The sequence below is a fragment of the Rhamphochromis longiceps genome, linkage group LG23 (genome assembly GCF_057381845.1).
Source record: "Rhamphochromis longiceps isolate RC_006_pf linkage group LG23, R_longiceps_female_GT1.1, whole genome shotgun sequence".
In the NCBI taxonomy this organism is placed as follows: Eukaryota; Metazoa; Chordata; class Actinopteri; order Cichliformes; family Cichlidae; genus Rhamphochromis; species Rhamphochromis longiceps.
This window is the reverse complement of record NC_140578.1, coordinates 18,510,145-18,521,233: the sequence shown is the minus strand read 5'-3', so window position 1 is coordinate 18,521,233 and position 11,089 is coordinate 18,510,145. Positions and strand designations below refer to the sequence as shown.

The following is an 11,089-nucleotide window of genomic DNA, read 5'->3' as shown; positions in this document are numbered from 1 at the left end:
CACACAATATTTCAATACGATATCTTGAAAACTGTGGATGTTAGACAGACAAACAATCAAGCAGAATATTTAAATAAACAAAAGTCCAAAAACTGTGGATTAAATGACACATACAATGTAACTATACAGTAGCACAATGTTGCCTAAACTGTACAAGTCATAGGAAATTTACAAGATAATAAACTGTCTGATGATGTCATTATGAAGAATAGCATAGGTAAACAAAACAATATAAACAGTGACGTAAATTCACAGCAAGCCTCAGACGTGTTTAAAGGTTTCCTGCACACAAACACGCCTGACAAAAAACATGGAAAGAAAAAAAAATCACACCACCGTCTCTGAGTCAATCACATCTCTGCTTCCTTTCCACTGGTTTTTCACTCCAACCACCAGCACAGAGCACTCGGGTGTTACTTCAGTCTATCATAGACGGCTGTGACAGAAAGAACAAGGAAAAGGAAAATTTCCTCATCAGTGATGAAGCTTCTACTGTTCCACATAGTTCCATTCTGACTCCAAGGTTGTCAGAGTACATAAACAATGAAGGGGGGTGTTTTCATACCTTTGGCAGTTAAATTTGCATCTGACATCAGCAGCAGGACGTAATCACCTTCATGTGCGTCTCTCAGTGGTCGATTCTCTGCAGCTCGGTGGTGTTGCTGTGTCTGCTGTGCAGCTCGGGTGAGTCTAAGCTTTAAAATTTGTTTACTGTGATTCATTGGGGAGAAACGAGGACCTCAGAGTCCATCCAGCTCAGAGACTCTGACAGCTGTGAGATGAGATAAGTCCTGCTCTGAGTTTTTTAGAGGACAGAATAAAGATTTCAGTGAGTCTGTGAGCTTTTAAGGTGGACTTTTGAAGGCAGGATCTTTTGTTGTATTTATCCTACTCAGACCTGTTTTCAGTTCCCACTACTGAGACTTGTATCTGAGACTTGATCCCAGGTGTGGATCTCAGTGTGGAGCTCAGACCTCCAATCACAGCCACTGGGTTTGGAGTGGCTGTGATTGGAGGTCTGAAATGGTTCAGTTTGTATCCATTTCAGTGATGATAATGTTGTTACTGTTTGAGCGGTCTGCATGATTCAGTAGTTATAGTTATATTTCCTGAATGTACACAGTTCAGCTGAAGAAAGTATACAAGGCATGTACAGCAATGTACAGAGTGAAGAATAACTGGAGCCTTTCTGCAGATCTTTGTAATCAACATGAACATAAATCCCATAAACATATAGACAAGTCAGTTAGTGAAGCTGTAGGGAACACCGGCTCCCTTGATGCCTCCTGTGTGCATTTCAACCCTCAGTGGCATCAAATAATACACCCTAAAAAATTATTCAGGGGCTTAGTAAATATCATTATAATTCTAAGTTAGATGACCTTGATTAAATCTTTGAAAATCACAAAAGTGTTATCTTGAGTTGAAAATACTGAAAAGAATGCTTAAATTTTCAACACCAGTTTTTGAGTTGAACTGAGCTCTTTTGTTCAAGTTTATTTAAAAGAAAAAAATTCTGTATTTGAAACACAGGGTGCATTATTTAAATCTACTCAATATATCTCATAGAAAGTACTCAAAATAACTGAGACACTGGTATTCATATTTATCATTGTCTTTAACTTTAATTATTAATGGTTCAAAATCAATATAATTTTGTCCCCCAATACTAACTTAAAACTTTGAGTAAGACTAATGACCTTTGGCATGTACCGCACGCGAGGAGCATGGCCTCATGGGAGATTTTCTGCACGTTGAACGAGACAGACACACATCCACTGCAGACTTGGTAACGTTTTCAGGTAAGTGACCAATTCTTACATTAGCTGTCTTTATCCACACCGTTCTTTTATAACATGTTCTGAAGAAAGCGTTTGTCATGGTGGCTCACTTTTCGCAGCGTGTTTGTGCACGTTAATTTAAGTTTTCAACCCGTCTTCCAGTCAAGGCGGCGGGAAACCGCGCCCTTTTATCCTTTTACGTTCTGAGTCGCTATCTGCGTTCCGGGTAATTTGACCGGAATGTCCCGGTACCAGCGACCTGACCGTTTAATCGGGGGCATTTTAGGAACCACGTGAAAGCAGGTGTGCTCAGACATTTCTAGAAAATGGCCCTGTTGAGTCGCGGTGCGGGAGCTGCGGTAGTCACGCGGCCTGACTCACTCTGTCAGGTTGTTCAGGAGATGAACAGACGTCATCAATGGCTTTGGTAACTAAGAAGACCTGCCCGTGGAACAGTTCATAGCAGCAACCATGCTGCTTAGCTTTCTTGTTCTATGTGGGGTCTTTCAGAGCATATAAGACGCTGTTTTCAGCTTTGTCCCAAACAGGGCCAGTTTTTGAGAGAACGCTGAGAGGACCGCCCGGGTCAGCAGATTACCTCATCCAGGGCCGGTCCAAAGTACTATGGGGCCTTAAGTAAATTTAGACTCGGGGCCCTACTTCCTTTCAGATCCCAGAAAATAATGAAAAAAAAAAAGCTTTGGTCCTTTGGGTCAAGCCAAAAGTACCATTATTTCCAGTATAGTTACTCCCAATTTACATAAATAAATGTTTATTTCAATCCAAGCTAAAATTTCTTATAAGAGATTGATGTTATGGCAGATTACTCAGTGACATGTTTTGTAATGATAAAGTTTTGATTTGTATTTTTTCAGCACCATCTTCACCACCAGGAGAAAAAAATCTGCATCAACTACAAAGTAAAGCAGGTAATTTTACTCAGAGGACTTGATGTGTTAAATTTTGGAATGATATGATATTGTTTTATACAAGCTGAGTAGTGGATGGTGATACCACCTAAATATTTATACTGGTTTTGTGGTGGGTCATACAAATGCCAAATCAAAATTTTGAGAATTTTTCAGTTCGGTAAATATATTGATGTGTTCATGGTCTGTCATCTAGTGTCACCATACTATCTTTTTATTTATACAGCGTGGTGATGTGATTCAGATTATTTCAATGTGGTTAAGTATTGTACTTTGTTCCATGTTGACTTATTTGTAAGTTGTATCCTCCACCTGAATTGGTAGTGAGTATTGGTTATTCAATCAGTTAATCATACAAAAACTGTGTAAATATGGTTATACACCATTCTGTCATCTTCATACTGTGAGACATATTTTCTCACAATTTTTTAGGTCACAGGTGATGAGATGGCAGTGTAAACTTTGCAAACATGAGGAGTCATCAAAAGTGTCACTACTCAAACATTATCGAGTGAAACATGGTACATTTGGTCATGGCTATTCCATACCCTGTCTTCATTTGAATTGTCCTTGCTCTTTTAACTGAATGAGGAATGAGGAATCTGAATCAAAACCAGAATGGTTCTAATCAAAACCATTCCCAAGCCTAGGGAACAATGAATGCTAGTAATTTCCATTCACTTAACTTGTTTTAGGCTAAGCTAATGTAACCTGACTGAAGAATGACTGGGCTGATTGCAAAGTGCCTTTGTCTCACTTATCTAACTCTGGAGCACATAACGACAGACTAGATTTTACTGAAGAGTAAAGAGTGAAGAGTAATTTAATATTTTTATGAAACGTTGGTTACGTATTGTAACCCCAGATTCTATGAGTATAGGCGCAGCCCTTTAAGTGGGTATTCCCCTTGTGCGCGCAGCACTGAAGTATTTTAGTCCACGCCCACCTGCTGTGTGGGCCTCACCCTGGTCTAGTATAAGTTACGGTGAGACCAGGAAATCGGCTCTGCCGTTTTTCTTCAGCCAGCCAGAAGATGTCCAGCGAGACCATCCGTCTGTGTCCATCCTGCCAGACCGGCTACATCATATCGTATGACCGACATGCCGTCTGCGTGGGCTGCCTCGGTCCTCACCATGCGGACCTCGCCCTCACACCTTAATCCTATTGCTGTTCCTGTTAGCTCCTCCCGCCAGAGGAAAAGCAGCGGAGGTCAGCCTTTTTCAAGGCTGATGCTGAGGAGGCGTTCCCGCTAAGAGAGAGGTACTCGCTGGAAGAAGCCATCGAGTTCTTCGATAGTGGGCCGGAATTGGATGATTCCACCCACCGTGAGGAAAACAGCAGTGGTGGCAGCTCCACTGCCTCCGAGCTGGGCAGCCTGGCGACAGAAGGGAGGCGGATGAGCGGACGCTCATCCACCCCTGGCCTTCACATGTCGGCGAGGACGCCGCTCCCAGTTGTTGGTGCGCTGCTCCTGGATCTGCCTGGCATCATCCAGGAGGCAGCTGGTGAGAAGGGACTTCCCGTCCCTCAGCCTGCTCCACCCCCATCGGATGATCTGGAGGGAAGGTATGGCTCCGTTGCCCAGATCCCATCTGGCCTCAGTTCCCGGCGGTGATGACCTACCTCTCTGAGGCAGCAGCAGAGCCAGCGAAGATTAGAGCGCCGGTCTCTACCTAGGGCTTCACAGAGGGCTTCACAGACTGGAGTTTTCCGCCTGTTCCCCCTCTAGAGCCGAGCCTCGCTTCAGTTTTCGGCACCAAAATGACCAAGGTCGTTGGACAGCGACCGGCCCATCCCGCCAAACTTGACCAGCTGATAGCAAGGTTCACTGATCGCGCACATCAATGCACTGTTCAGTCAGCTGCAGTGACTAACAACACTGATTTGCTAGCATTTGTCATCTCCAGGAAGGTGGAGGAAGCAGAGCTGCCAGAGGAGCTGAAAGGCTTTCTCTGTAAAGCCACTGACGCGATTCTGAATATGTGCGCCACTTCAGCAGTGTGTTCCTCTCGCATCGCTGCCTGGCAGACGATGGTTCAGAGGGCAACCTGGCTCCGCCTCTTCCCTCCAAGATTATACAATCTCACAGGGAAATAGTGCAAGCAATTCATAACATAAAATTTAGAAGCTTAGTGGAAGATAATACTTTATGTTAAGGCTTTAGTCTGCATACTGAACAACTCCACTTATATGGATTTATGTCTGGATGAGTAAATTAATCTTTTGCATGTTAGAAAATAAGGTCCAGGTTGCAAAAAATGGTAGTTCCACTTAAAGATTTTTTTTTTGATTGAATCAGAATTTTGGCCTTCAGATTTTTTGTCCTCTCCCATCCAGGTCAGTGCAGAGTTTCATAGGATCACGACCCTGAACCTTGAACCAAAGTTCATGTCATCGTTGGACTTGTATTCATCCAAACTCCTGTCCTTGTTTCAAGCCAAGAAAGGTGCTGCTGGACAACGCCACAGGGCACAGTTAAACCTTCTGCTTCAGGTAAGGAAGATTGCATTTTCTAACCACAAAAACGTCCCAACACAGCACTGAAGAGGCCCTTCCACTAAAAACGGCTTTTCTTAGGTTTCTGTTCAATATTTTAGCTCCACAGGTGTTCTTACCTTGATGGTGGGTGTGAAAACAGGTCAACAACAGAAAAAAATTGTTATGTTTAAGCTAGAAATGGTAAGTCATGTTTTAAATGTGCAAATTTTGCCTCAGTTGAGACTTCCTGTTTTACAGAGTGGAAATTCCATCGAGAAAAAACGAGAAGTCATCATCAGATGTCTCATTGACCATCTGGGAGAGGATCCAAGTGCCTTAATCAAAACCTTTGAGGTTGGTGCAATAAATCTGTTTTAGGAATATTAGTAGTTTATTTTAGCTTGTGAGATCATAGAAAAGTTTTAAGATACTGTTCTAAAGAAAAAAAAAACACTTCAAAGCATACAAAAGAATAGCATTTGCTCAAAGATTTTGGAGCACAGTGTCCACATATTATGAGTACCGGTAATGTCATACAAATGAAACTTTTTGTTTCAATGTTTGGAAATATGTGAGCTGAAAACAGTTCTTTCTCTTTTTAAAGGACGGTGCTGATGCTGTCTTTGTTGAAGAGGCTTTGGCTGAGGAGGTGATGAAGATTTACCTGCTGCAGAATCAAGACAGGTCAGGCGAACCTACTGATGTGGGTATTGTTATTGAAGGCGTTACTGTTCTGGGCAAACTTGGGAATCTGAGCAAAGCCTGTTGCTATCTTTTGGGACTGTGCTATGCTCTGGATCTGAAATACCCCAAGAATTTCACATGCACATTTGAAGCATTTCAAAAAGTGTTCATGGAGCTGGATCCAGGAAACCTTTCTGTCAAGGTTCAAAGACTGAAAAATGACCTCTGTTCATTGTAGACAAAATTTCACAGGGCTGTTCTTAAAGTGTTAGACTTGTTAAGTGACATGTAATGCTCATCAAAAGGTTCAGTTGCGACATTACATTGTGTTGACATTCCTGTTCATAAATAATGTTTGTACCATAAACTGTGTTTGTATGTGTGTATTAACTTTTCCAGATTCACATTAAGGTGAACATACAGAAGAGAGTATCTTCTGTATGTTTTTTTTTTTTTTTTTTTTTTTCGCAATCCTTTTTGAAACCTTTTTATTTAAATTATGGATGTTTTTTGGTCACTCTTTAGTTATAATCTTCCCAATTTTTTGGAATCAAAATAAGATGTTCAAAAACTATGTCACAGTGCAAAATTTCTTTTTTTTTTTTTCAGGATTTATATTTTTTTGGGATCTTAATTTTATTTTTGTCATTTGAGCTTTTCTGAAAAGGTAAAGCACTGCGTTCACTTGAGCCACTTTTATTCTTTGTATGGCAGGTACATTTTTCTTGTTGTTAGCATCAATATGCCAGTTTTACAGAGTTTTATCAAGCATGCCAATTTGGATGCAATTTTATTATATAAGGCTGTTGTGACTGAAATTTTATCCAAGTTTTATCCACTGAATGTAGAACAGATTTCAGCTCACTGTGTTCAGAGAAGGAATCTGCTAAATGTGTGATTCACAAAAAAGCTGTTTAAAATAAATCATTGTGAACAATGTTGAACTGATGTGGTTCTTTTTTCCTGTGTGTGTGTGTGTGTGTGTGTGTGTGTGTGTGTGTGTGTGTGTACACACACACACACACACACTTAATTGTAATTAACGTTTTTGCTTAAGTTAACTTAAAAATATTAAGTAAATTGAACCATTATTTAAAAACAAATAATTGTAATGGTGTAGGTTAAATGTGCCAAGCATTTCCTAATTAATATTTTATGTAGTTTGAACTTTTGGTTACTGTTGTTTTAACTTACATTTTCAAGTGTATTTACTCAATTTTGTATGTTACTGTAACATCTTTAATTGTTCATAACAACTTATTCCATTTTAGTTGGATTTACTCAATTAATAAGGTGTATTTAAGAGATGTGATTGTTTTTGCATTTACTCATTATTTTTGAGTGTAAAAGTGTTGCACCAAAATATTTAAGTAATTATCAGTTTTAGTTCTTAGAGTGTATTACTGCAATTATTTTTTCCCCGTTTTTTGTAAAATGATACATTTAAAAGCTATATTATTAACATCAATCATTATATTTTAGCACTAAAAATGTAAATTAGATTAAAGAGCTTGTGCATGCTGGTGGGTGGTCGTCTGACACACTGGTTAAGGACATTACATCAGAAATAGACTAGGAGTGTAGACGGTTGGTGCTACAGACAAACATATTTCTTGGTTCCACATTGCTTCCTGTCATTACTCCACATTAAGAGACAGTTTGTAGTGTAGTGTGGACACAGGGATGGTTTAAATATAACTGCCTCCATCAAACTGTGTCCCCCGTCTATTTTAAAAACCAATTTTAGGATATTATCAGGAAGTTGGCTGTTTATTGCTTTATACATATTTTTGGAGTTAAAAATGAATTGGTGAGTGAATTTAAGTGTTTTTTTATTTTTAAGAATCATTCATTATGATCTCTCTAACCAAAGTTTTGGATTTTCCTTATTGTCCTTTTTTGTAACATAGATAATGATGATAGAGAGATTTTATAAATACTGCTCCAAAGCCACACTATCCAGTTCTTACTGGTGGATCTCGAGATGTTTACAGGACAGATGCGATCATCTCCCCAGCAGGTTCTGGGTCTACCCCAGGGTCTCGTCCATTTGGGTTTGCCCAGAACAAAATCTAACAAAACCACCTCACCTGTCTGCTTTCAATGCACAGAATGTGCGAGATTGAGGTTTCCAGATTGTTTTATCAAGAATGTCTTCATGTTTACAAACCCTGTGAAACTGGCCTCTCTGCACATTTAGAGAAATTCAAGAGGGTTTGCTGAGTTCTTCACTTTGCACACAGTGAGCTAAAGCACAGAGCTGTGGTGAAGCTGTGCACAGGTAACCTGTAACTCACCTGTCCTGTCGTCCTGCAGCCAGCAGCCAGTCTGTGAGGACCGACTTCATCGGTGGTGAGGTCCTGCTGCCCTGCGTCTACTCTGAAAAGCTGTCCGAGCCGGTCACTGCCTTCTGGAGGGACAAGGATGACAAAGTTGTGTTGGACATCATCAAAAGCAAAGAGCATAAAATAGATCCAAAGTTTAAAGGTCGTGTGGTCAGCTTCCCAGACCAATACAAGACTGGAAACCTCTCCATCCTCATAAAGGGCCTGAGGGCGGACAACGCCGGCCCGTACGATTGCAACATCCCCAAAGTGGACTATCAGACCAAGATGACTCTGAAGGTCACAGGTCAGTTTGGCAGCACGAGCACTTCATTAGGAACACCTCAGTGTTTGTGCAGCAGCAGCAGAAAAGGATAAGCTGCAGTGATTAGTGAGTAGAAATGGATGGATGAAGGTCAGACAGTCAGGACAGGTTTCCTTTTTAAGTCTGATTTACTGCAGAAACTGTTCACAGTAAGTGTCGATGAAGCCTCAAGCTCACAAAGAGTTGACTGCTGCACAAAAAGCCTCCTTATGAATCCACTCCCCCTCCCACTAAATGCACAGTGGAGGGGTTAATCAGCAGCATATTTAAGACTATCCCACAGAAACTGTTCTGGCTCTTTTGTAACCATATGTAGAAAAAATAGACATTAGATCCTATTTGAAGACATAGCAGCAGGCAAATGTGGAAGGTGGACAAACGTTAACAGATTAAATTTTCATGAGTGGAACCAAATGATCCTTTAGCAGGTGTGGGTGTTTTGTATGATTGTTGTTCAGTTTGTGATCAAACTCAGTCTGCTTAAAGATGTTTTCTTGCTTGTTTTTGTTTGTTTCTAATCGATCCGATCATCAGTCGATCAGTATTTGAGTGTGAGGTTCAGCTAAAGAGCTGCAGTAGTGTTAAAAGCAGAGTGAAAAAACAGGAAACATCTGAACTAATGGTCAAAGGATGTGTTTTTTTTACTGTGTTAGCACCAGACAGAGATCGCACTGCGGGTGATCTGCTGTGATCTGCAAGCTGTACAGAAACAAAGTAGCTGAATGTTTCTATTTTTTTACATCAGCAGCAGCAATGTTTCAGAGATTCCTATATGAATGCCCATAATTTTCAGATTTAGGCTTCCTTCCTTAAAATCAAACAACTTAGTGTTTCTTTATGTTCAGTTCTTATTAAACTGATGATTGGTTTTTTTGTGTTGCAGTGAAACCTGCTGTTAAAATAACGACTCCACATCCTGAGCCTCCTACGACTCGTGGTGCAGCAGTGACGACCTCCAAACACCACCTTTCTCTCCTCTCTGCCCCTCTGCTTGTGCTCTTCAGCTCTTTAAAGTAGGCAAAGAGGACTTGTTGTTGTGCTTCTCTGTTTAAGGATAGTCTTCATGCCTTGTTTAAATAACCTTTTATTAACAAAATGACAGTTGACACCTAAAATATGCCGTTTGTTATATTTACCACCACTGCTGCTGTTTCTAAAACAAATATGTGAAAATATCCTCAAGGCTGGCAGCCTGAGCACCTTATAAACAATCGTTAAGCTTCACTTGGTTTAGAATAGAAATAGAAACATCCTTTATTTTCCCTCATTGGGCCAATTCCGGTAGGACTTTATGTTTACCTACATATTTTACATTTAAGCGGTCTTTATGGGAGCTCAAATATGCAAACCTCAGATGTGTGTGAAACTTTAAAGGTGGCACAAAGAGCTGAACCAATTTATAAGAGGGGAAAACTTGACTGATTTTAAGGGTTTTTTTGTTATCAAACCAAAACAAGACACTTGAAGCTATTTTGACATTTTTTGCTCATATCAGTTAATCCAAATGTTGTATTGCTTCCATTGTCACTGATTTACTTCACTTTGTGTGTTCTCGCAACTTTTATACCTTAGATTTTATCTGTCAGTATTTTATATGGTTTATTTATTAGCTTGTTTAATTTTTACAGTTTCCTAATATTTATTTTTAGAATGTAGTTGTAAAGTAGTAACAAGAAACAGTGTTTATTACTTAGTACTAATAATATTTGGCTTTTGCGTTCTGTAAAAGTGGAAAATGTAGGGGGAAAAAAACTCTCCCTCTTTTGTTTTTATTCATTTTTTTCTGTTTTCAACAATGAATCATTCACCTTTACTTCTTTCATTGTGTTGTTAGCAAATAGTTCTAAAATTCAGCTAGAGCTTTTCTTTAAAACACACGTTAGGATGATTTAAAGTCTTTTGAACACAACCCAAACTTTACAGGTACTAACTGTAATGGGAGTGAAAGTATTTAAATGTGTCAGAAGGTCTTAATCAAAAGTTTAAGTTAATTGTTTTTCTTTAATTTAATACTTACGGATGTCATTAAAATCTTTCTCAGTGACTTTTCAGACATCTGATTTCTTTACGTTATAAAAACAAAAGTGACGCAGTTGAAATCTCACCAGAGATCACACTGAGCTGAAGTTTAAGCTTTCAAACACAACAAACATGTACGAGATGCTTTTTTTAATTGGTGTTCTGGAGGATTATCGCCATCTGCTGGATCCTGTAAGAAACAACTCTGACCTGTGAGAGATTAATAACAGATCAGTGGTCTTTAGAGTCTTCTTCTTCTGTTCTCATTGAGCATCACTTTGGCCTTCATAACTACGGTGGCTGGGAAGTGCAAATCGCAACAAATTAAAAAACCGCAACAAATAAAAAACAAACCACAACAAAATACAAAAAGCCCACAACAAATTACAAAAAGCCCACAACAAATTACAAAAAGCCCACAACAAATTACAAAAAGCCCACAACAAATTAAAAATCCTTGACGGAAAGGGATTGTCTGAAATACCGGAAGTGACACAAGCGTGATGTCATGAGAGGGGCGTGGTCAGGGTTTTTGGTTGAGGAGCCACA

General features: G+C 39.7%; 1 protein-coding gene across 2 annotated transcripts; it reads left to right on the top strand.

Annotated features, from left to right (window-relative positions):
• The first annotated feature begins 1,650 nt into the window (after positions 1 to 1,650).
• On the top strand, positions 1,651 to 6,184 carry LOC146641592 (uncharacterized). 2 transcript variants are annotated; one of them, XM_085399569.1, is made up of 5 exons: positions 1,651 to 1,802; positions 2,657 to 2,710; positions 5,048 to 5,203; positions 5,447 to 5,542; positions 5,793 to 6,184. In XM_085399569.1, the coding sequence occupies exons 3-5, from the start codon at positions 5,099 to 5,101 to the stop codon at positions 6,108 to 6,110; spliced, it is 519 nt and encodes a 172-aa protein (XP_085255695.1). In that variant the 5' UTR covers positions 1,651 to 1,802; positions 2,657 to 2,710; positions 5,048 to 5,098; the 3' UTR covers positions 6,111 to 6,184. The 2 variants fall into 2 exon arrangements, with proteins under 2 accessions (XP_085255695.1, XP_085255694.1); XM_085399568.1 differs by lacking the exons at positions 1,651 to 1,802; positions 2,657 to 2,710 and having other exon boundaries at positions 5,038 to 5,203.
• Positions 6,185 to 11,089: the final 4,905 nt, after the last annotated feature.